At 35.8% G+C, this 27,818-nt stretch overlaps 1 protein-coding gene across 1 annotated transcript in view; it reads right to left on the minus strand.

Annotated features, from left to right (window-relative positions):
• APOOL (apolipoprotein O like) overlaps nt 1-27,818 on the minus strand; it is a 110,753-nt gene that overhangs the window by 56,641 nt on the left and 26,294 nt on the right. The window contains exon 2 of the mRNA XM_007449445.1: nt 14,127-14,231. Coding sequence (XP_007449507.1) covers nt 14,127-14,231 — 105 coding nt within the window. The remainder of the gene's footprint in view (nt 1-14,126; nt 14,232-27,818) is intronic.

A 27,818-nucleotide genomic window follows, 5' to 3' on the forward strand; every position in this document is an offset into this window, starting at 1 on the left:
AAAGAGCGCTGGAAGGCAGAAAGGTGGAAATCACTGCTTCAGAACAGAATAAAGAAAAAAGAACAAAAAGAAATGAGGACAGTCTCAGAGACTTCTGGGACAACATTAAAGGCACCAAAGTTCGAATTATAGGGGCCAGAGAAGAAGAAGAAAAAAAAGGGCCAGAGAAAATACTTGAAGAGATTATAGTCAAAAACTTCCCTAACATGGGAAAGGAAATAGTCACCCAAGTCCAGGAAGTGGAGTCCCATACCGGATAAATCCAAGGAGGACCATAATGAGGCACATATTACTCAAACTAACGAAAATTAAATACAAAGAAAAAAATATTAAAAGCAGCAAGGAAAAAGCAAAAAATAACACACAAGGGAATCCCCATAAGGTTATCAGCTGATTTTTCAGCAGAAATTCTGTAGGCCAGAAGAGAGGGGCAGGATATATTTCAAGAGATGAAAGGGAAAAACCTATAACCAAGAATACCCTACCCAGCAAGGCTCTTGGTCAGATTTGAAGGAGAAATCAAAAGCTTTACAGACAAGCAAAAGCTAAGAGAGTTCAGCACCACCAAACCAGCTATACAACAAATGCAAAAGGATTTAGGCAGAGGAAAAAAAAAAAAGAGGCCACAACTAGAAACAGGGAAATTACAAACGGGAAAGCTCACTGGTAAAGGCAAACATACAGTAAAAGCAGGAAATCATCCTTACACAAATATGATATCAAAATGAGCAACTGTGAGAAGAGAATACAAATGAAGGAAATGGGAATTGTATTTGAAATTAAGAGACCACCAACTTAAAACAACCTTCTTTATATAGGCTGCTTTATCAAAACCTCATGGGAAATGTGAACCAAAAAATGACAATAGATACACACACAAAAAAGATAAGTAACCCAAACACAACACTAAAGATGGTCATCAAACTGCAAGAGAATAGAACAAAAGAGAAAGGGAAGATAAAAGACCAAAAAAACCAAACCCAAAGCAATTACAAAAATGGCAGTAGGAACATACATATCGATAATTACCTTAAATGTAAATGGATTAAAAGCTTCAACCAAAAGACACAGACTGGCTGAATGGATACACAAACAAGACCCGTATATATGCTGTCTACAAGACACCCACTTCAAACCTAGGGACACATACAGACTGAAAGTGAGGGGATGGAAAAAGATATTCCATGCAAATGGAAATCAAAAGAAAGCTAGGGTAGCAATACTCATATCAGACAATACAGACTTTAAAATAAAGACTATTAGAAGGGACAAGGAAGGACACTACATAATGATCAAGGGATCAATCCAAGAAGAAGATATAACAATTGTAAATATATATGCACCCAACATAGGAGCACCTCAATATATAGGGCAAAGGATAACAGCCATAAAAGGAAATAAACAGTAAAACAATAATAGTGGGGGACTTTAGCACCCCACTTACATGAATGGACAGATCATCCAGACAGAAAATAAATAAGGAAACACAAGCCTTAAATGCCACATTAGACCAGATAGACTTAACTGATATTTATAAGACATTCCATCCAAAAGCAGCAGAATATACTTTCTTCCCAAGTGCACAGAAACGTTCTCCAGGAGAGATCACATCATGGGTCACAAATCGAGCCTTCGTAAATTTAAGAAAACTGAAATCATATCAAGCATCTTTTCTGACCACAACACTATGAGATTAGAAATCAATTACAGGAAAAACTGTAAAAAACACAAACATGTGGAGGCTAAACAATATGTTACTAAATAACCAATGGATGACTGAAGAAAACAAAGAGGAAATAAAAAATTACCTAGAAAAAAATGACAATGAAAAGATGATGACCCAAAACCTGTGGGATGTAGCAAAAGCAGTTTTAAGAGGGAAGCTTATAGCAATACAATCTTATCTCAAGAAAAAAGATAAACAAAAATCTCAAATAAACAATCTGTCCTTATACCTAAAGCAACTAAAGAAAGGAGAAGAAACAAAACCTGAAGTTAGTAGAAGGAAAGAAATCATAAAGATCAGAGGAGAAATAAATGAAATAGAGATGAAGAAAACAAAGATCAATGAAACTAAAGGCTTGTTCTTTGAAGAGATAAACAAAATTGATAAACCTTTAGCCAGACTAATCAAGAAAAAATGAGAGGACTCAAATCAATAAAATTAGAAATGAAAAGGAGAAGTTACAACTGATAGCACAGAAACACAAAGGACCATGAGACTACTACAAGCAACTATATGCCAATAAAATGGACAACCTAGAAGAAATGGACAAATTCTTAGAAAGGTACAAGTTTCCAAGATTGAACAAGGAAGAAATAGAAAATATGAAAAGACCAATCACAAGTACTGAAACTGATTGAAACTATGATTAAGTATCTTCCAACAAACAAAAGTCCAGGAACTGATGGCTTCACAGGTGAATTCTATCAAACATCTAGAGAAGACTTAACACCTACTCCCCTGAAACTCTTCCAAAAAATTAGAGGAAGGAACATACCCAAGCTCATTCTACAAGGCCACCACCACCCTGATACCAAAACCAAAAACGGTATCACAAAAAAAGAAAATTACAGGCCAATATCACTGATGAACATAGATGCAAAAATCATCAAGAAAATACTACCAAACCAAATCCAACCACACATTAAAAAGATTATACACCATGATCAAGTGGGATTTATCCCAGGGATGCAAGGATTCTTCAACACATGCAAATCAATCAATGTGATGCACCCTATTAACAAATTGAAGAAGAAAAAACATATGATCAACTCAATAGTAAAACTATCTCGAGATGATAGGATTTTATACATAGAAAACCCTAAAGATGCTACCAGAAAACTACTAGAGTTCATCAATGAATGTGGTAAAGTTGCAGAATACAACATTAATATACAGAAATCTCTTGCATTCTTACACACTAACAATGAAAGTTCAGAAAGAGAAATTAAGGAAACAATCCCATTTACCAATGCATCAGAAAAAATAAAATACCTAGGAATATGGGCTTCCCTAGTGGTGCAGTGGTTGAGTCCGCCTGCTGATGCAGGGGACACGGGTTCGTGCCCCGGTCCGGGAAGATCCCACATGCTGTGGACCAGCTGAGCCTGTGAGCCATGGCCACTGGGCCTGTGTGTCCGGAGCCTGTACCACACACACAAAAAAAAAACCTAGGAATAAACCTACCTAAGGAGACTAAAGACCTGTACTTAGAAAACTATAAGATACTGATGAAAGTAATAAAAGATAACACAAACTGATGGAGAGATAGACCATGTTCCTGGAATGGAAGAATCAATATTGGGAAATGACTATACTACCCAAAGCATTCTACAGATTCAATGCAATCCCTATCAAATTACCAAGGGCATTTTTCACAGAACTATAACAAAAATTTCACAATTAGTATGGAAACACAAAAGACCCCGAATAGCCAAAGCAATCCTGAGGAAAACAGACGTAGCTGGAGGAATCAGGCTCCCTGACTTCAGACTATACTACAAAGCTACTGTAATCAAGACAGTATGGTACTGGCACAAAAACAGAAGTATAGATCAGTGGAACAGGATAGAAAGCTGCAAGATAAACCCACGCACCTATCGTCACCTAATCTATGACAAAGGAGGCAAGAATACACAATGGAGGAAAGACAGCCTCTTCAATAAGTGGTGCTGGGAAGACTGGACAGCTACATGTAAACAAATGAAATTAGAACACTCCCTAATACCATACACAAAAATAAACTCAAAATGTATTAAAGACCTAAATGTAAGGCCAGATACTATAAAACTCTTAGAGAAAAATATAGGCAGAACACTCTGACATACATCGCAGCAGTATCATTTTGGTTCCACCTCTTAGAGTAATGAAAATAAAAACAAAAGTAAACAACTGGGACCTAATGAAACTTAAAAGCTTTTGCATAGCAAAGGAAAGCTTAAACAAAACAAAAAGGCAACCCTCAGAATGGGAGAAAATATTTGCAAATGAAGCAACCAACAAGGGATTAATCTCCAAAATATACAAACAGTTCATGGAGCTCAATATCAAAAAGACAAACACCCTAATCAAAAAATGGATGGATGATATAAATCGGTATTTTTCCAAAGAAGACATACATATGGCTAAAAAGCACATGAAAAGATGCTCAACATCACTAATTATTAGACAAATGGAAATCAAAACTACAATGAGGTATCACCTCACAGTGGTTAGAATGGCCATCATCATAAAACCTACAAACAATAAATGTTGGAGAGGGTGTGGAGCAAAGGGAACCATCCTACACTATTGGTGGGAATGTAAATTGGTATAGCCACTCTGGGGAACAATAGGGAGGTTCTTTAAAAAACTAAAATAGAGCTACCATATGATCCAGCAACCTCACTCCTGGGCATATATCTGAAGAAAAACATAATTTGAAATGATACCTGCACCCCAATGTTCATTGCAGCACTATTTACAATAGCCAGGACATGGAAGCAACATAAATGTCCATCAACAGAGGAATGGATAAAGAAGATATGGTACATACATACAATGGAATATTAGTCAGCCATTAAAAAGAACGAAATTTGCAACCACATTTGCAACAACATGGATAGACCTGGAGATTGTCATACTGAGTGAAGTAAGTCAGACAAAGAAAGACAAGTATCATATGATATCACTTATATGTGGAATCTAAAAAAAAGGTATAAATGAACTTATCTACAAAACAGAAATAGTTATAGATGTAGAAAACAAGTTTATGGTTTCCAGCGGGCAAGGGGTGGGGGAGGGATAAGTTGGGAGATTGGGATTGACATATACACACTACTGTATATAAAATAGGTAACCAATAAGGATCTACTGTACAGCACAGAGAACTCTACTCAATAGTCTGTAATGGCCTATATGGGAAAGGAATCTAAAAAAGAGTGGATATGTGTATATGTATAACTGATTCACTTTGCTGTTCACTTGAAAGTAACACAACATGGTAAATCAACCATACTCCAATAAAATTAAAAAAAAATAAAATTAGCAGTAATCTAAATATACTAAAATCCAACTAATTGTAAGAAAAGAAAAACAACTAAAACATGAATAAATGCTTGTGACTTTTTGTTAGGCAAAAATGTCTTAGACATGACAGAAAAATAATAATCCATAAATTCAAAAATGGATAAGTTGGAATTTATAAAATTAAAATTTTCTGTTCCTCAAAAGACACTTTTAAAAGGAGGTAATGTGTGCAGAACAATGATTCCCCACCCAAAGACATTTATGTCTTAATCTACGGAAGCCATGAATATGTTATGTTACAATGGCAAAGTGGAGTTAAGGTTGCATATGTAATTAACATTAATCAGGTGACCTTAAGATAGGAAGATTTTCTTGGATTATCTGGGTGGGTTCAAAGTAATCATAAGACATTAAAAGTAGAAGAGGGAGGTGGAATGGTAATGCCAGAAGATGTGACTACAGAAGCAGGGTCAGAGTTATGTGACATGAGAATGACTTACACTACTTTTCCTGGCTTTGAAAATGGAGGAATTGGACCACAAACCAAGGAAAGTGGGCCAGTCTCTACAAGATGATACAATGAAGGAAATGGATTTTCTCAACAGCCTTCAGAAAGAAATGCAACCCTGCCAACACCTTGACTTTAGTCCAGCGTACATGTGTTAGAATTCTAACTTAACAGAAACTATAATAAAATTTTGCTGTTTAAAATCACTAATTTCATGGTAGTTTGTTACAGAAGCAATGAAAAAGTAATACAGAAGGAAGAGATAAGCCACAGTTTGGGAGAAAATATTTGCAAAACACATACCTATATACCTGATATAGGGATGAAAATCCAGAAATATATAAAAAACTTTCAAAGCTCAATAATAACAAAACAAACAACCTAATAAAAATGGGCCAAACATTTTAACAGACTCTTCACCAAAGAAGAATGTCAAATAAACACATGAAAAGATGCTCAACATAATTAGTCATTAGAAAAATGCAAGTTAAATGTACAATGCTATACCTGTACATAACCACTAAAATGACTAATATATAAAATGATGTTCAACTTCATTAATAACATGGAAATGCAAATGAAAACCACAATGAGATAGCATTTCAACTCCAACTGGCAATTAAAGTCTGACAATATCAAGTGTTGGCAAGAATGTGGAGCAACCTCAACATCTATATACTGCTTATGGGAATGTAAATTGGTACACATACTTTGAAAAACAATTTGGCATACTATAGCAAATTTGAAAATGATACATATTGTATGACTCAGTAGTTCCACTCCTAGGTATATTTAGAGAAACAATTGTAAATGTGTACCTAGAAATATGTACAATAATGTTCACAGCAACATTTTAATTGCAAAAATCTGGAAACACCTCAAATGTCTGTCAGCAGTAGAATGGATAATTAAACTGAGATATATCCACAAAATGAAATACTATAAATTAGGGGAAAATATATAAATTACAGGTACATGGAAAAATCTGGATGGATTACAGGAATTTGAGCATAAAAAGTATTTGTAGAGCATAAAAATTATTTGTAGAGCAAAAAAGGTAAAATGTAGAAAATTATATGTAATATATTTCTATCAATATACAGCTCAAAAACTTACAAAACCAAAAACATTGTTTAGTAATACAGACATATAAGGTGAAGTTAAAAAATTAAGAAAGGGAATAATAATCAAAATTCAGGGTAGGGTAGTGGTTATCTCTGAATGGATTGGGAATGGGATGAGAACCAGGGGATTTTATTTTGTTTTTCCTTTACACTGGGTAGTAGGTAGGTATATGGTTGTTCATCATGTTATTATTTTTATACCTTTCATAAACTGATTAAACAGTCTTTTGGTTCTAATCCATATTTAATAAATACAAATATAAAACATAAAAGAATTATGAAAAATTTAATGAGGTAAGGACTTATTTCCTTCAAAAATACTTATTTTTTACTTTATGTTCAGGGTATAGCACCTTTCTATAAGGTTTGGTAAAGACATATTTGGGGAGAATCAAGTTTACAAATCAACAGCAAGGGAACTAGATTATTAATAGCTTCAGATTTGATCTATCAGCAACAAACATGAAACAGTGTAGGTTTTGTAAAACTTTAACAGTAATGGGTCACAAAAGTCTTGTTTTTACCATTAGATAAATGACCCTTTGCTACCTGTACCAGGATTAAAGTGTTTATCTTTCCAGACTAATACTTGAAATTTAAATTCACCACATTGGCAACTATGTATAGTTAGGAAGGTCAGAGGTGCAATTTTATATTAAAGGTGCACTACATGCATAAAAAGCAGGCACACAGCAAGTAAGGAAGTTCCCCAACTCCTCAAGGAAGAATGCATGTGGATGCATGGGTGTTAAAGTAGATAACATTTGTCCATTATGTCCCCATCCTCTCTATTCTTTATGCTCCTCAATTCCAAACTTTATGAGTCATTAAGTGTTCTTGTTCTCTCTTCTATCCTAATCAAAGCCTACTGATTCTTCATTTATATCCTAGTATAAATTAGCCTAACAGTTTAAAGAACAGGTTTGTTTTCTGTGGTCTACTGTAAGCAAAATTTTGTATATGTACTTTTCTAGGAAAAGCATCCAAAGTTTTTGTCAGATTCTCAAAGGGGTCAAAATGGTTAAGAACCAGTGCTTTAAAGTATTTTCCTTCTTAGATATGGGCATTCAAGCACACTTGAAAGGTTTATGATAAAAGTATTTATTGAAATGTTAAACAAAATTGACAAACTCAGCTAGACTAATAAAAAAAGAGTAGATTCAAATAAGTAAAATTAGAAATGAAAGATAAGACATTACAGTGGATGCCTCAGAAACAAAAAGGATAATAAAGGATTATTATGAATAGGTATACGCCAACAATTTGATAACTTAGAAGAAATTGATAACTTCCTAGAAACTAACAACTTACCAAGACTGAATCAAGAAGAAATAGAAAGCCTGAACAGACCAATAACCAATAAGGAGATTGAATCAGTAATCAAAAACCCCTCAACAAAGAAGAACCCAAGGTCAGATGGCTTCATAGGTGAAGAATGGTATTCGAAGAATACCAGTTCTTCTTAAACTCTCCCAAAAAATAGAAGAGGGAACACTTCCAAATTCATCTGATGGTATCACTCTGATATTAAAGCCAGACAAAGGCACTACAGGAAAAGAAAACTACAAGCCAATATCCCTAACAAACACAGATGCAAAAATCCTCAATAAAGTGATAGCAAACTAAATTCAACAGCATATTAACAGGATTATACAACAGGAACAAGTGGACTGTATCCCTCAGATGCAAGGATGATTCACCATATGTGTATCAATGTGACACACTACATTAACAGAATAAAAGATGAAAACCACATTTGTGATCACCTCAATAGATACAGAAAAAGCATTTTACAAAATTCAAAATCCATTCATGAAGGTGGATAGACCTAGAGTCTGTCATACAGAGTGAAGTAAGTCAGAAAGAGAAAGACAAATACCATATGCTAACACATATATATGGAATTTAAGAAAAAAAAACGTTTTGAAGAATCTAGGGGTAAAACAGGAATAAAGACACAGACCTACTGGAGAACAGACTTGAGGATATGGGGAGGGGGAAGGGTGAGCTGTGATAGGGCGAGAGAGAGACATGGACATATATATACTAACAAACGTAAGGTAGATAGCCAGTGGGAAGCAGCCGCATGGCACAGGGATACCGGATCGGTTCTTTGTAGCTGCCTGGAGGGGTGGGATAGGGAGGGTGGGAGGGAGGGAGACAAAGAGGGAAGAGATATGGGAACATATGTATATGTATAACTGATTCACTTTGTTATAAAGCAGAAACTAACACACCACTGTAAAGCAATTACACCCCAATAAAGATGTTAAAAAAAATCCATTCATGAGAAAAAGCTCTCAACAAAATAGGTATAGAAAGAACTTAATTCAATAAACATCATATAGGAAAAGCCCACAGCTAACATCAAAATCAACTGGGAAAAACTGAAAACTTATTCTCTAAATCCAGTACAAGTCAAGGGTGTCCACATCTGAAACTTCCATTTAACATAGTATTGGAAGTCCTAGCCAGAGCAACTAGAGAAGAAAAAGAAATATAAGGAATTCAAATCAGAAAAGAAGTTAAATATCTGCAGAAGACACAATCATATATGTAGAAAATTCTAACGACAACCACAAACTATTAGAATTAATAAACAAATTCACTAAAGCTGCAAGATATAAAATCGACATAAAAAAATCAGTTGTGTTTCTATACACTAACAATGAACTATCCGAAAAAAATTAAGAAAACAATTCCATTTCCAATAGCAATAAAAAGAATGAAACAGTTAAGAATAAACTCAACCAGAGGTGAAAGACTCGTACACTGAAAATTATAAAAAAACTGATGAAGGAAATTAAAGACACAAAAAAGGGCTTCCCTGGTGGCGCAGTGGTTGAGAGTCCGCCTGCTGATGCAGGGGACATGGGTTCGTGCCCCGGTCTGGGAAGATCCCACATGCCGCGGAGCGGCTGGGCCCGTGGGCCGTGGCCACTGAGCCTGCGCGTCCACAGCCTGTGCTCCACAATGGGAAAGGCCACAACAGTGAGAGGCCCACGTACTGCAAAAAAAAAAAAAAAAAAAAAAGGAAAGACACCCCATGTTCATGGATTGGAAGAAATAATATTGTTAAAATGTCCATGCTACCCAAAGTGATCTACACATTAAATGCAATTCCTATTAAAATCCCAATAGCATTCTTTACAGAAAAATCCTAAATTTTATATGGAAACAAAAAAGACCCTGGATAGCCAAAGCAAGTCTTGAGCAAGAACAAAGCTGGAGGTATCACACATCCTGATTTCAAAATATATTACAAAGTTACAGTAATCCAAACAGTATTGTATTGGCATAAAAACACACATAGACCAATGTAACAGGACAGATTACAGAGAAATAAACCCATGTGTTTATGGCCAACTGATCTTTGACAAGGGTGCCAAAAACACAGTAGGGAAAATATCTAGATGCAGAAGAATGAAATTGGATCCTAATTTCCCATCTCACACCATATAAAATATCAACTCAATATAGATTAAAGACTTAAATGTAAAAACTGAAATGTAAAACTACTAAAAGAAAGCACAGTGTAAAAACTTCTTGACATTGGTCTTAGCAATGACCCCAAAAGCACAGACAACAAAAGCAAAAATAAACAAGGGGGACAACATCAAACTAAAAAGCTTCTGTACAGCAAAGGAGACAATTAACAGAGGCAACCTATAGAATGGTAGAAAATATTTGCAAACCATGTATCTGATAAGGGTTAACATCCAAAACATATAAGGAACTCATACAACTCAACAGCAAAAAAATAACTGACTAAAAAATGGGCAAAGAACAGTAATAGACATTTCTCAAAAGAAGACATAAAAATGGCCAACAGGTATATGAAAAGTTGCTCAGCATCACTAATCATCAGGGAAGTGCAAATCAAAACCACAATGATATATCACCTCACAACTGTTGGATGGCAAAAAGTCATGAGATAACAAGTGTTGGCAAGGATGTGGAGAAAAGAGAACCCTTAAACACTGTTGGTAGGAATGTAAATTGGTACAGCTATTATGGAAAACAGTATGGAGGTTCCTCAAAAACTCAAAAATAGAACTACCATATGATCAACTTCTTCTGGGACTATATCCAAAGAAAATGAAATCTGGATCTTGAAGAGATACTTGCACCTCCCATGTTCACTGCAGCATTACTCAAATAGCCAAGATATGGAAACAACCTAAATGTCCATCAACAGATGAATGGATAAAGAAAATATCATGTGTGCATGTATGTGTGTATATGTGTGTGTGCGTGTTAATACTGAATACTGCAAATTTCATGGTTTAAAAATGTATATACATAGATGTGTGCATGTGTGGGTATACACACACATGCATACACATACATACAATGGAATAAAGAGGATATCCTCCCATTTTTGACAACAAGGCTGAACCTGGAGGACATTATACTAAGTGAAATAAGGCAGACTCAGAAGAGAAATACTGTATGATCTCACTTATATGTATAATCTAAAATAGACTCAAAAGCAGAGAGAAGAATACTGGCTCCCGGTGTGGGGTAAGGTAGAGGGGAAAATGGGGAGGTGTTGGCCAAAGAGTACAAAGCTTCAGTTATGCAAGAAGAGTAGTTCCAGAGGCATGTCATCGTGACTATGGTTAATAATGTTGTATTGTATACTTAAAATTTGCTAAGAGGGTGGATCTTAAGTGTTCTCACCACATACACAATAAAATGGTAATTATATGAAGTGACAGATATGTTAATTAGCTTGATTGTGGTGATCATTTCACAATGTATACATATGTCAAAACATCAAGCTGTACACTTTAAATGAATATTCTCATCCTGGATTGGAGGCCCTGGGCTTAAATGCCATTTATTGTATTGTATAAATACAACTTGTTTGTATTCAATTAGAAATTAAGATTAGATTTAGTAAACTATAAAACAACATTTAAATTAAATTGAACGAAAGTAACTAGAACTCTCAAATCAATATTTCTTCTCTGTTATTTTTTGCCGAAAACAAGCAAATGACAAGAAAATAAGTCAAATTCACATTATAGAAATACTTTAAAAAGAAACATCTGATAATGTCTATGGCTGACTATATACACACAGCCCAAGCTCCAGTCATTTTACAGTCTGAATACTGAGAATTTTATGGTTTAAGAAAAGGGTCACCCCACAGCTCTGCGGAGTTTTCTAATAGAGAGATTTAATTACATCCATGACATCATAATTAATAAGGCAGGAGTATATTGATACAGTTGAAAAAGATGTTTAACAAGAGAGTTGAACTGAAAAAGGATCTTCTCATTAGCCACAAGTTTACCAGAAGAGTCAATTAACCAGAACACCTCATTCATAAAGCATTCTGGCTTAGTACAGACTTATTGTAAATAGATTTAAACAAAGGCATAACTCGCTTTACACAATAAAAGTACCTGGGAATAGTTCATGCAAATCACATTTTCATTCCTTCAGCAATTCTAAGTTTCTCAAGGATTGAATCCTGATTATATGAATAGTCCCTAGCACTCAGCGGGCAACTTTATTTAATAAGTAATTCAACTGAATTCTATTTAAAATGTACTGGGGAATACAATAAATACCAAGAAATCCTGTTTATTCCATAATATAGTAAAGAGCAAAAATTTATTTTAAAATTCAGAAATATGTAAATTCAGCTATTAGGGACAAATGCTAGTTACTTATTATCCAATCTAGATTTTGAGCTTTCCAAAGATAGGAGCGTCAAGGTAGGCTTAAAAACATCATCTCTCTAAGATTAATAAAAAGGAGAAAAAATACTGAGAGTCAGCAAGTATATAGGAGAGCAAATCTATTCTAGACTGCTAATGAAAATTAATAAAACTTTACCCAGTGCTTCGTATATGACTCAAACATATATAAGAGAAGCTCAGGAAATATTTTTTGTTTAATAAATGAATAAATACCACCTTTATGTATGTCAGTTTGGCAATACATTGATATTTTTCATGCCTTCTGACTTACAATTCCATTTCTAGAAATTTATTCTAAGGAAACAGTTATAGATGTACATAAAGATTTATGTACAAGGTGTTTCAACAAAGCATTGATTACATTAGCAAAATAATTGGAAATATGTTAAATTTCCAAAAATTTATTAAAATTGTACATTTGAAAATGGTATATTCATACACAGAATATTTATGCCACTGTTAAGAATTCTGTCCAATGCCATCCAACTACTCAGTGGTGGGGTCAGGATTCAGTTTCAGGACTGTTTGACTCGAGTATATATTTCTAAGCATGTAGATAAATTCAAGAATAACTTGAGGCTAGAAAAGATGAAAAGTACAACGGTGAATAGAATCAGTTACTACAATGAGATACCAATAGGCTGGCATGATAGATTAGATCAACAAGATAAAAGTTAAAAAGACATAAATGTACCTGTAACTAAGTCCAAAAAGTCTATATGCTTAAGTACAGACTGAGAAAAGACATAGCTTACCAGTGGCCCATGTAAAAAAATTTAATGAATTTTAGAGAACTGCACAATCACTATATCATGGTCAAAGGCTGATTATAAGCAAGGTTGGTTGTGATGACTCAAAACAAAAATAAATATAAAAACAAATGTGATCTTAGGCAGCTTTAACAGAAATATATTATCTAGAACAAGAGAAGTCAGAGTCTGACTCTATCCTGCGGTAGTCAAAATACTTACACCCGAAGAAAACACTAACCATCCTGAACATGTTTGGCAGAGAATGATCATGAAAGTGAAGGAACTCAAAGCTATGACATATGAGGAATGGTTAAACTACTAATACACTTATCCAGGAAGCAAAACTACTTAAAGTGTAACTGACATCTGAAGAGTGGTTTTGTGGAAGAGAGATGAGAATTGTTCTGTATGGCACCAATGCAAGAGATACAGGGCCAATGGGTAGAACTTATAATTATGACACAGGTTTGTGTTTGACATAAGAAAGGACCTTAAGTTGAATGAGAGCTGCCAGAAAATGGAATGGACTGTCTTAGGTTCCTTTATCCAGAGTTTTATTCATGTAGAAGAAAACAGCCAGTTAGCGTACCTATTGTAGAGAGGACTATGGTACCACAGTGAAGACTGAACTAGAAAACATTTAAGATTACTTTCAAAACTGAGATCTTAATGAATTTCTTAAACTCAGGCTTCCAAATATCAGGTGTACCTGTATAAACTTTTTAAGAAAGAAAAGTCAGACTGCTTAGAAGAACTAAAACCCTGTACTACTCATTGATTATTCGTTAAGAAAAATCATCAATTGTTTTTCATTGGAGTTAGGATTTTAGGTGTTTGGGTTAAATATAATAGTGTTTACTTTGAGACACCTTGTAACTATTTCTCACAACTTAAAAAACGAGCCTAACAAATACTTCAAAGACGTTTTTGATGAATAGAGCTAACAAACAAACCAAGCTCACAGCTTTTACATCATATTTCTGTTACACAAAATTCAAACTTTTGTAGGCAAGTTACCTGCTCTGGTTTCACTAGATGCTTTCTGGACTCCTCTTCTTTGGCCGCATACACACTTATAGATGCACATATTAGAGCTGCTGGCATGGTTGTCAGCCTTCCCATCTGAGAAAGATATATCAAAAAGGTATTTTTAATTGAAAGCTTCCCATCCTCTATTTCCTGATAAAGTTTGGGGGGCATCTGAGAACACTATTGGTTTCATTTAAGTTTATTAAAAGCTCAAGCACTCCAAATTATTCATACATTTTTAGGATATAATTCCTAAAATTCTTTCCTCATGGTAGAGTCTTATTTTTACCAATTTGTTAACTATATACTTCATATGGAATATAGCAATATAATAATTACCAGTTAGAAGTGAATATAAGTTTTGAGGGATGAAGTGAGATATAGATTATGATATTCACTCAGCCCACAAATATTTATTGAGCAATTACTATATGCCAGACCCATCACGGAACAAAACAAAGATCCTTGCTCTCATGGAGCTGACATTCTAGTGGAGAAGAGGCAGGAGATAAACACAATACATATATTATATGGTATATTAAAATCGATAAATGCTATGGAGAAAGTAAAGGATAAGGGTGATCTGGAGTACTGGGTGATTCAGGTTGTATCTTGAAATAAAATTTATAATTATACTATTTATAAAAAATAACATCCTACCATTACAAATCTTATGCCCCTAACTAACATATTCCTTTTTACCTATTTCATGCTTGATCTAAAGCCAAAAGTGACCTTAGTTTTAGATATAACTTGATTTGAATTAAGAATGCAGGCAAATTACTGGCTCTAAGAACAAAGTGATCCAGTGTTTATCCAGGTACCAGAATAATTCCTAAAGATTATTCATTCAACAAGGCCAAATGAAAAGCTTTCCAGGGAATGACTATTTTAAGAGCTTGATTCTTTAGACTCAGAAGGAGGCCTGCTGAAATTGACCAAAGACATCCAGAGGGAAGAGGTTTCTCTGGCTTACACATAGGTGGAATTGTTCAAGAACTGGAAGAAACACTGGCCAAAGGATTCCAAATCTTATTGAATAACAGTGATCGTGTCTGAACTTCAATTCTGACATATTTTTCAATATTTTCTGGACAGAATATGGGAAGCTGCAGGCACTAGTTAAGCAATTTCCTGTTTAAACTAGGCATGATTCTGATTTAGATTGAGACTCCAGAAATATAGGGTAAAAGGAAGACTCAACACTAATAAAATAAATTGTGTTCACTGTTTTTCCCCCTTCAAGCCTCCCTCTAGTACGTAAGTCAGCATCACTGAACAATTTATCTAGGCCTGCCTTCCAAAAGGCATCACTTCTGATTTCTTACACACAGTTGGTACTCACTAATGAAATAAGATTTCCACTCAGTATCTAATGTCGGGTATCAATAAAAAACATATTAAAATGGATGCCAGCAATGGATGTTCTCCCGTGTACCTGAAAAAAATTTTCAATAAAGCTCTAAAGTGATTATTTGAAGCATGTCAATTCTTACAATATTTAAAACCTATTTTAAAAATACCGGATTAGACCTTACTCCCTAGATAGAACTTTTGAAGTATGCTAATATCTGAAAAATTTCAATACCCTATGTTCTTAGTATAGTTATTTTATTTCACATAATGGAAAAATAACAGCATGTAGACTATAAAATAAATTCATAGGTATTACTTAATAATTATGATCGACTGCTCCAGAGTGTGGACTGACTAATTGAACTAGTGGCCTAAAAAGTTAATACAGTATACCTTGAAAAATGCTTAAGTATCTTTGCTACGTTTTCTACTCTATAGGGCAGGGTCCATCCACCTTGACTTTTATTAATAAGGCAGTGTGGCATAATGGTAAAAACATAAGCTTAGGAGTTGCACAGACCTAGTTTTGAACTCAAGTTGTGGAACTTACTATCTAAATCTGGGCAAGTTACTTAAGCTCTTAAGAATTATGCTGCCCAATATGGTAATTACTAGATGCATATGGTTATTTAAATTTAAATTTATTAAAAAAAAAATTAAAATTTAGTTCCTTAGTCACATTAGCCCCATTTCAAGTGCTCAACAGCATAATGTAGGGCACAGATATACAATATTTCCATCACTGAAGAAATTTCTACTGGACAGAGCTATCTTAAGAGTCTCAGGTTATATATCTGAAAAGAAATGGGAATGCCTTCCTTTTTATGATTATCTTGAGGATTAAAGAATTACATAAAAATGGCTTGCACTTGGTAAATGCGCAATTAATTCTAGCTCCCCATTCTTTCTGATTGCTGAATAAAGATGTTAAGTGGTGGTGCTTACTCCCCATTTTTCTTCTGACATGTATTTGATGTTAATCAGGCTCTAGTGAGGGCCATAATAACAATAAAAAACATAGCATATTTACTGCCTCTAAACAAAAAAGGCCAAGACTGATCGAATGAAAAGAGGCAGGGCTTCCCTGGTGGAGCAGTGGTTGAGAGTCCGCCTACCGATGCAGGGGACATGGGTTTGTGCCCCGGTCCGGGAAGATCCCACATGCCGCGGAGCAGCTAGGCCCATGAGCCATGACCGCTGAGCCTGCGCGTCCGGAGCCTGTGCTCTGCAACAGGAGAGGCCAGAACAGTGAGAGGCCCGCATACCGCAAAAGAAAAGAAAAGAAAAGAAAAGAGGCAGATTGGCACACTCAGGCCTTTTCAAAACACAGGTTATACTGATGCAAAAGGCATCACTATCCAGAGAGACAGCTGATTATATACCACACTGAAAAAATTAGAATATGGATTGGTAAACTACAGATCTGGGCTAAATCTGGTCTGGACTCTGAGCTAAAAATGCTTTCTTTTAAACATATTTAAAATTTTATAAAAACAAAATAAACAAACAGAAAACAAAGAAGAATATGTGACCTTTTGTGCCCTACAAGTCTAACATATTTACTATCTGCCCCTTTATAGAAAAAACAATTGCCAATGCCTAATTTAGAAAATAAAATAAGGTATTTAAAGAACATTAGAGCTTGGGGGTATTATAAAATTTACAGGCTCATAAGGCTGTTAGTTAAATAGTATTAAAATTGGGCAGAGGAAATCCTAGTTTTCACAAGGTAAGACCTTGAGTTAAAATTATTTGTAACTTCAAAATAATGACTTGTCAATTTAAAATTATGTGTCTTGTTTAAAATCAATTATCTTCCTATTAAAGATAACAAACAGGCCCTAGAACAGAATTCTATCATATAGAGATTTACAAATAGCAAGACTGAAGATGAGCATCAGTTAACTCCCCCATGAGACTCAACCCTTCCAAGTACTTCTGTAATCAAAATATAGTTGATTTGCATTATTTGCAGTAGTTATATTCCATAAAGTAGCCATGAACACTGATTTAGGGAATAATGAACACTACTCCTAGGGAAAATACAGGGTTAATTTCTTGTGAATCTCTGGTTACATTTTCATCAACTGATCAATACATAACCTTGTTTCATATGTGTTTCTGTTTAAAGACACCTCGTTTACTATATATTGTTGATTCAGTAACATTGAACTCACAGCCAACAGCACTATAACTCATGCCACGATGAAGTTTATCCAACATACATATTTTCTCCCTAAGGCGTATCACAGCTTTCTTGCACTTAAGAACACTAGATAGCACTTCTGCACTATGCATGGAGACATTTCAAATAGCAGCATTTCCAAAAAAAAAAAAAAAAAAAAAGAATCCCTAAGGCGTATCACAGCTTTCTTGCACTTAAGAACACTAGATAGCACTTCTGCACTATGCATGGAGACATTTCAAATAGCAGCATTTCCAAAAAAAAAAAAAAAAAGTGAAAACACTTAGCACTATTTACCACAAAAGGGACACTTGTTCACAGTATGAGAGCCGGAAAAATAAGGCAGAGAATTAACTGGTCCAACCTTACTTGGGAGTATAAACATATCTGTTTTCTCTTATTTACTAACAGAATTGAAATTTAACGTTCTCTTCTATATGAATTTTTGTTACTTATTTTGTAAGAAAGAGCATATAATTATTATAGGCTAATCTAAAATCAGTCCTAATCATTAATTCTGCTTTAGAGATATATTATCATGTAGTAAATGCTATTTTATTAAATCAAGAGTCCTGTGATAAGTATAAAACAAAACTGAAATTTAGAAAGGTAAGCCCTAAAAACTAAAAGGAAAATGAAATAAACAATGTTGAGGCAATGATCACACAGACAGGAACAATTCAAAATGAACTTACAACCAGTAATTGGGCTATATCCAAAGGACAAAGAGAACATCAACAAACAAACAAACCTTAAAACTTAATAATCATATTGTTAGTGGCAGTTTTGATATTTTATTATGAACCTGCTCTATGTATGTTACACAAGGAGACATTTAAATATGCTGGCATTTTAAAGATTGGGATTTTCAGTGTGGGAGAAAGATGTAAGATTAATGAAGTTAAAGCAAGATCCTGTAGTTCTGAATTGGAATAAGATTTATCAGTTGATTATATTATCATGATACAGGAAATATAGAAGACGGAGAAATACATTAAAAGACACCATGGTGTACTGGAATATAGCTATGCAACAAAGTACCCCACGCAAACAGCCAGATAGACCTTCGAGTTGAGATTTGTAAGAAAATTCAACTGTGCTTGCAATATTGCAAGTGTAAACTGCTTTAAAATATTTGGCTCAAGAACTTGGTGAGTCTATTTCCAGCAACCAATGAGTTGTGACAAGTTGACATTAGTCATCAAAGTTCAGTACAGCCATCAGCAGCTTAACAGAACTTTGTATGCTGTACTGCCTTTTGAGTTGTTTATTTGTGAAGATCTGAGAGGAAGTAGTGATACAGTGGAAAGAACACCAGGCTGTGAATTGGAAAAGCTGTGTTCTAGTCTGCACTCTGCTAATAATTCACTATGTCACCTTTTACAAGTTAATTCCCCCTCACTGTGTGTCAGATTGCCCATTTGTGAAAGGAAGCTGCACTACAAAATGTCTACACTTCCTTCTAATTTTGACAATGCACGATTCTAAAGTTCAGTGATAATTTACAGATAAGATATTGCCATTTTGTTTCTCTAAAAACCAGAAGCAAAGTCACCAACAAATAATTACCTTATATTAAAATAATACTCTAGATTATATAATCAGAATCACACTTTTACTCACACTGAACATCTTAAAGGCGAAGACCACAGAGGGAATTTCAAGAATTTAAAAGTCATTTAAAAACATACTCAACTAAAAATTACCTCTTACTTAAATAAATGAATTTAAAAACTTCTTCCTAAAAAAAAAAAAAAATAAAAACTTCTTCCTAAAGACAGCATTTTTTTAAACATCTTTATTGGAGTATAATTGCTTTACAATGGTGTGTTAGTTTCTGTTTATAACAAAGTGAATCAGTTACACATATACATATGTCCCCATATCTCTTCCTTCTTGCATCTCCCTCCCTCGCACCCTCCCTATCCCACCCCTCCAGGTGGTCACAAAGCACCGAGCTGAAAAAGACACCATTTTTTTAAAATGGAGGTAATGTAAGTGTGTGTGAAGGAGAGGAAGCAGTAGAAAGGATAGGAAAAATGGGTAATTATTACTAAACACAATAAATGGAATAAAAGTAATAATTCCAATTTGATTAGCAACCTAAAATTTCAAAGTGATCTAGTAATACCACTGACTTGGCCATCAAGACACTTGTGCTTAGTCCCAGCTCTGTTCTTGAACAACTATGTAATCTCTAGTTAGTCATGTCATCTCTCTGGGCCAAAGCATCTTTATTTGTAAAATGAAAGACCTTGAGCAGATAATCTCTTAGGGCTTTAAAATTGCACTATCCAATAAGGTAGACAATATCCACATGTGTTATTTAAATTTATGTTTCAATTAATGAAAATTTAAAAACTAAAAATTCAGTTTTTCCAAAAAAAAAAAAGTGAAAACACTTAGCACTATTTACCACAAAAGGGACACTTGTTCACAGTATGAGAGCTGGAAAAATAAGGCCACTTCATTCCCTTAGCCACATTTCAAGGCCTCAGTAGATACACGTGACTCCAGTGGGTACCATACTGGACGGCACAGAAACAGAACATTTTCACCACTGAAGAAAGTTTTATTGGACAGCACTGCCTTAGAGCTCCAACCTTTAGGATTTTCTTATGATTCTATCAAAAAGAAGAGATTAAGATTTTGATGAGGGGACTTCCCTGGTGGTCCAGTGGTAAAGAATCTGCCTTCCAATGCAGGGGATGCGGGTTCAATCCCTGGTCAGGGAAATAAGATCCCACATGCCACAGGGCAACTAAGCCTGCAGGCCACAACTACTGAACTCGCAGACCTCAACTAGACAGCCCACGTGCTGCAAACTACAGAGCCCACGTGCCACAACTAGAGAGAGAAAACCTGCACCTCACAACTAGAGAGAAGCCCACACGCCACAACAAAGATCTCCCATGCCTCAAAGAAGATCCTGCATGCCGCAATGAAGACCTAATGCAGCCAAAAATTTTTTTAAAAAATTAATTAATTAATAAAAAAAGATTTTGATGAGATACGTACACTTTTATGTTTATCACAGCATTATTCACAACAGCCAAGATATGGAAACAATCCAAAATCCCACCAATGGATGAATGGATAAAAAATATGTGGTACACGTATAAAATGGAATATTATTCATCCATGAGAAAGGAGGATATCATACCATTCGCAACAACATGGATGGACTTTGAGCACATTATACTAAGCCAGGTAAGTCAGAGAAGCAAAACTACTGGATGATGTCATTTATATGTGAAATCTAAAAAAGTCAAACCTGTAAAAACCAGAGAGTAAAATGATGGTTACTAAGGGAAGTGGGGGAGGGGAATAAGATTGATGGGGTTTAAGGGTACAAATTTATAAGTAGTAAATAAGCCACAGAGATCTAATGCACAATAAAGATAATATTGTACTGTAATTATGTAAGTTGATAAATATCATAACAGCAGTCATAACATATAAATGTATAAAAGTAACACGCTATACACCTTAAACTTACACAACATTAAATGTCAAATTTATTCAATAAGAAAAGAAAATGATTTATATGATTTTTGCTTTCAAAAATACCAGTTTTAACTCTATATCCAACCATTCAGGGCATATATGCTAACCTGAAAACAGCAGAAGAAAGAACTAGACACTGTTTATACCACTGTAGAAGAATATAATGGCATTACATTTTCAAGAAAGTAAAAGAAAGTAGGAAAATGAGAAATTTTATCCTTTTATAGGAATGGTTCTAAAAGATGGTCTAAATCAATAAATCAGAAAATAGTCTCATAAAATCATGAAAACAAACCTATAATACTGTGTCTCCTGTACTACTTCCAAGGGCATTTTCCTTAAAGACAAGGACTAAATCTTAGCAGTTGTTGTAGCTACTTTACTCCAGCCTTGTATCAAGTACATGTTTTAGTATAAATTAATGATAGTAAATCATCAGGTCAAAGTAACCTATCCTTGGACAAATGTAAGATGTAAGGTTTAAAATATGAAGTAATCATATCATCTTTATCCATTCTTTAGATTTTCATTTGGCCTACAGAACCACTCTCCTGAAGTGTTAAAACTTAGAGATGGGGATAATAATTAGTATATCCAAGATAACCTCTCTGAAAGGGAACCCTTGTACACTGTTGGTGGAAATGTAAAGTGGTGCAGCCACTGTGGAAATCAGTACAGAAGCTTCTCAAAAAAACTAAAAACAGAAGTACCATACGACCCAACAATTCCATTCCTGGGTATATATTTGAAAAAGATAAAAATACTAATTTGAAATTTTACATGCACCCCAATGTTCATACAGCATCATTATTTACAATTGCCAAGATATGGGAGCAACCTAAGTGTCCATCAACAGATAGATGGATAAAGAAGATGTATGTATACACATACATACACACACACACAGACACAAACACATACACACACACACACACACACACAATGGAATATTAGCCACAAAAAGAATGAAAATTTGCCATTTGCAGCAACATAGACTTGGAGGACATTATGCTAAGTGAAATAAGTCAGAGAGAGAAAGACAAATATCACTTACATGTGGAATCTAAACAACATAACAAACTAGTGAATATAACAAACAAGAAGCAGACTCACGGATACAGAGAACAAACCAGTGGTTACCAGTGGGGAGAGGGAGGGTAAGTGACTGTACAGGGTAGGGGATTAAGAGGTACAAACTAGTGCATATAAAATAAGCTACAAGGATATATTGTACAACACAGGGAATATAGCATTTCATAACTATAAATGGGACATGACCTTCAAAACTTGTGAAACACTATACTGTTCACCTGTAATTTATATAATATTATATATCAACTATACTTCAATAAAAAATAAAAGAGGAGGGGGATGAGAGGAAGATGGTGGAAGAGTAAGATGCGGAGATTAACTTCCTCCCCACATATACACCAGAAATACATCTACACGTGGAACAACTCTTACAGAACACCTACTGAATGCTGGCAGAAGACCTCAGAACTGCCAAAAGGCAAGAAACTCCCCACGTACCTGGGTAGGGAAAAAGAAAAAAGAATAAACAGAGACAAAAGGATAGGGACCGGACCTGCACCAGTGGGAAGGAGTTGTGAAGAGGAAAGGTTTCCACACACTGGGAAGCCCCTTCGCGGGAGGAGACTGCGGGTGGTGGAGGAGGAAAGCGTCGGAGCCACGGAGTAGAGCACAGCAACAGGGGTACAGAGGGCAAAGTGGTGAGATTCCCGCACAGAGGATCAGGCTGGTGAGTGCCAAGAGGCTTGTCTGCTTACCCGACGGGGTGGTCTGGGCTTGGAGCTGAGGCTTGGAGGGCTTCGGTCGGAGCGCAGGGAGAGGACTGGGGTTGGTGGCGTGAACACAGCCTGCAGGGGGTTAGTGCACCACGGCTAGCCAGGAGGGAGTCCAGGGAAAAGTCTGGACCTGCCGAAGAGGCAAGAAAGTTTTTCTTCCCTCTTTGTTTCCTGGTGCGCGAGGAGAGGGGATTAAGAGCACTGCTTAAAGGAGCTCCAGAGACAGGAGCGAGCCGCGGATAAAAGCGCGGACCCCACAGACGGGCATGAGACGCTAAGGCTGCTGCTGCCACCACCAAGAAGCCTGTGTGCGAGCACAGGTCACTATCCACACCCCCCTTTCGGGGAGCCTGTGCAGCCCACCACTGCCAGGGTCCCAGGATCCAGGGACAACTTCCTCGGGAGAACGCACGGTGCGCCCCAACGTCACGCTGGCCTCTGCCGCCGCAGGCTCGCCCCGCACTCCGTGCCCCTCCCTCCCCCCGGCCTGAGTGAGCCAGAGTCCCCGAAGCAGCTGCTCCTTTAACCCCTTCCTGTCTGAGCTAAGAAAAGAAGCCCTCCAGCGACCTAGATGAATAGGCGGGGCCAAATCCAAAGCTGAGCCCCTGGGAGCTGTGAGAACAAAGAAGAGAAAGAGAAATCTCTCCCAACAGCCTCAGAAGCAGTGGATTTAAGGTCCACAATCAACTTGATGTACCCTGCATCTGTGGAATACATGAATAAACAACAAATCATCCCAAATTGAGGAGGTGGACTTTGAGAGCAAGATTTATGATTTTTTTCCCCTTTTCCTCTTTTTGTGAGTGTGTAGGTGTATGCTTCTGTGTGAGATTTTGTCTGTATAGCTTTGCTTCCAGCATTTGTCCTAGGGTTCTATCCGTCCCTTTTTTTTTTCCTTAATAATTATTTTTTATTTTAATAACTTTATTATATTTTATGTTACTTTATTTTACTTTATCTTTTCTTTCTTTCTTTTTTTCCTTCTTCCCTCCTTCCTTCCATCATCCCTCCCTCCCTCCTTTCTTTCTTTCCTTCTTTCCTTCTTTCTTTCTTTATTTCTTTCATTCTTTCTTTCTACTTATACTAATTTTTTCTTTATACTTTTTTCTCCCTTTTATTCTGAGCCGTGTGGATGAAAGCCTCATGGTGCTGCAGCCAGGAGTCAATACTGTGTCTCTAAGGTGGGAGAGCCAACTTAAGGACACTGGTCCACAAGAGACCTCCCAGCTCCACATAGTATCAAATGGCGAAAATCTCCCAGAGATCTCCATCTCAACATCAGCACCTAGCTTCACTCAACGACCAGCAAGCTACAGTGCTGGACACCCTATGCCAAACAACTAGCAAGACAGGAACACAACCCCACCCACTAGCAGAGAGTCTGCCTAAAATCATAATAAGTCCACAGACACCCCAAAACACACCACAAGACGTGGACCTGCCCACCAGAAAGACAAGATCCAGCCTCATCCACCACAACACAGGCACAAGTGCCCTCCACCAGGAAGCCTACACAACTTACTGAAGCAACATTAGCCACTGGTGACAGACACCAAAAACAGCGGGAACTACGAACCAGCAGCCTGCAAAAAGGAGACCCCAAACACAGTAAAATAAGCAAAATGAGAAGACAGAAAAACACACAGCAGATGAAGGAGCAAGATTAAAACACAGCAGACCTAACAAATGAAGAGGAAATAGGCAGTCTACCTGAAAAAGAATTCAGAATAATGATAGTAAAGATGATCCAAAATCTTGGAAATAGAATGGACAAAATGCAAGAAACATTTAACAAGGAACTAGAAGAACTAAAGATGAAACAAGCAATGATGAACAACACAGTAAATGAAATTAAAAATACCTTAGAAGGGATCAATAGCAGAATAACTGAGGCAGAAGAACAGATAAGTGACCCAGAAGATAAAATAGTGGAAATAACTATGGCAGAGCAGAATAAAGAAAACAAAAGGAAAAGAACTGAGGACAGTCTCAGAGACCTCTGGGACAACATTAAACACACGAATATTCGAATTATAGGGGTTCCAGAAGAAGAGAAAAAGAAAGGGACTGAGAAAATATTTGAAGACATTATAGTTGAAAACTTCCCTAATATGGGAAAGGAAATAGTTAATCAAGTCCAGGAAGCACAGAGAGTCCCATACAGGATAAATCCAAGGACAAATACACCAAGACACATATTAGTAAAACGGTCAAAAATTAAATACAAAGTAAACATATTACAAGCAGCAAGGGAAAAAAAAAACAAATAACACACAAAGGAATCACCATAAGGTTAACAGCTCATCTTTCAGCAGAAACTCTGCAAGCCAGAAGGGACTGGCAGGACATATTTACAGTGAAGAAGGAGAAAAACCTACAACCAAGATTACTCTACCCAGCAAGGATCTCATTCAGATTTGTTGGAGAAATTAAAAGCTTTACAGAGAAGCAAAAGCTGAGTGAGTTCAGCACCACCAAACCAGCTTTACAACAAATGCTAAAGGAACTGCTCTAGGCAAGAAACACAAGAGAAGGAAAAGACCTACAATAACAAACTCAAAACAATTAAGAAAATGGGAATAGGAACATACATATAGATAATTACCTTAAATGTAAAAGGACTAAATGCTCCCACCAAAAGACACATATTGGATGAATGGATACAAAAAAAAAGACCCATATATATTCTGTCTACAACAGACCCACTTCAGTCCTAGAGACACATGCAGACTGAAAGTGAGGGGGTGGAAAAAGATATTCCATACAAATGGAAACCAAAAGAAAGCTGGAGTAGCAATTCTCATATCACACAAAATAGACTTTAAAATAAATACCATTAAAAGAGACAAAGAAGGCCACTATATAATGATCAAGGGATCGATCTAAGAAGATAAAACAATTGTAAATATTTACGCACCCAACAAACGAGCATGTAAATACATAAGGCAAATACTAACAGCCATAAAAGGGGAAATCAACAGTAACACAGTCATAGTAGGAGACTTTAACACCTCACTTTCACCAATAGACAGATCATCCAAAATGAAAATAAATAAGAAAACACAAGCTTTAAATGATACATTAAAAAACATGGACTTAATTCATATTTATAGGACATTCCATCCAAAAACAACAGAATACACATTTTTCTCAAGTGCTCATGTAATATTCTGCAGGATAGATCATATCTTGGGTCACAAATTAAGCTATGGTAAATTTAAGAAAATTGAAACTGTATCAAGTATCTTTTCCGACAACAACGCTTTGAGACTAGATATCAATTACAGGAAAATATCTGTAAAAAATACAAACACATGGAGGCTAAACAATACACTACTTAATAATGAAATGATCACTGAAGAAATCAAAGTGGAAATCAAAAAATACCTAGAAACATGACAATGGAGACACGATGACACAAAACCTACGGGATGCAGCAAAAGCAGTTCTAAGAGGGAAGTTTATATCAATAAAATCCTACATTAAGAAACAGGAAACATCTCGAATAAACAAGCTAACCTTGCATCTGAAGCTATTAGAGAAAGAAGAAGAAAGAAAACCCCGAAGTTAGCAGAAGGGAAGAAATCATAAAGATGAGATCAGAAATAAATGAAAAAGAAATGAAGGAAATGATAGCAAAATCAATAAAACTAAAAGCTGGTTCTTTGAGAAGATAAACCATTAGCCAGACTCATCAAGAAACAAAGGGAGAACACTCAGATCAATAGAATTAGAAATGAAAAAGCAGAAGTAACAACTGACACTGCAGAAATACAAAAGATCATGAGAGATTACTACAAGCAACTCTATGCCAATAAAATGTACAACCTGGAAGTAATGGACAAATTCTTAGAAATGCACAAACTACCAAGACTGAATCAGGAAAAAATAGAAAATATGAACGGACCAATCAGAAGCACTGAAATTGAAACTGTGATTAAAAATCTTCCGACAAACAAAAGCCCAGGACCAGATGGCTTCACAGGTGAATTTTATGAAACATTCAGAGAACAGCTAACAGCTATCCTTCTCAAACTCTTCCAAAATATAGCAGAGGGAGGAACACTCCCAAACTCATTCTACGAAGCCACCATTACCCTGATTCCAAAACCAGACAAGGATGTCACAAAGAAAGAAAATTACAGGACAATATCACTGATGAACATAGATGCAAAAATCCTCAACAAAATACTAGCAAACAGAATCCAACACCACATGAAACGGACCATACAACATGATCAAGTGGGATTTATTCCAGGAGTGCAAGAATTCAATATATGCAAATCAATCAACATGATACATCATATTAACTAATTGAAGGAGAATAACCATATGATCATCTCAATAGATGCCGAGAAAACTTTCGACAAAATTCAACACCCATTTATGATAAAAATCCTGCAGAAAGTAGGCATAGAGGGAACTTTCCTCAACATAATAAAGGCCATATATGACAAACCCACATCCAACATCATCCTCAATGGTGAAAAACTGAAAGCATTTCCACTAAGATCAGGAACAAGACAAGGTTGCCCACTCTCACCACTCTTATTCAACATAGCTTTGGGAGTTTTAGCCAGAGCAATCAGAGAAGAAAAGGAAATAAAAGGAATCCAAATCAGAAAAGAAGAAGTAGAGCTGTCATTGTTTGCAGATGACATGATACTATACATAGAGAATTCCTAAAGATGCTACCAGAAAACTAGTACAGCTAATCAATGAAATTGGTAAAGTAGCAGGGTACAAAATTAATGCACAGAAATCTCTGGCATTCCTCTACACTAATGATGAAAAATCTGAAAGTGAAATCAAGAAAACATTCCCATT

This window comes from Lipotes vexillifer, unplaced genomic scaffold (genome assembly GCF_000442215.2).
Source record: "Lipotes vexillifer unplaced genomic scaffold, Lipotes_vexillifer_v1.1 scaffold140, whole genome shotgun sequence".
In the NCBI taxonomy this organism is placed as follows: Eukaryota; Metazoa; Chordata; class Mammalia; order Artiodactyla; family Lipotidae; genus Lipotes; species Lipotes vexillifer.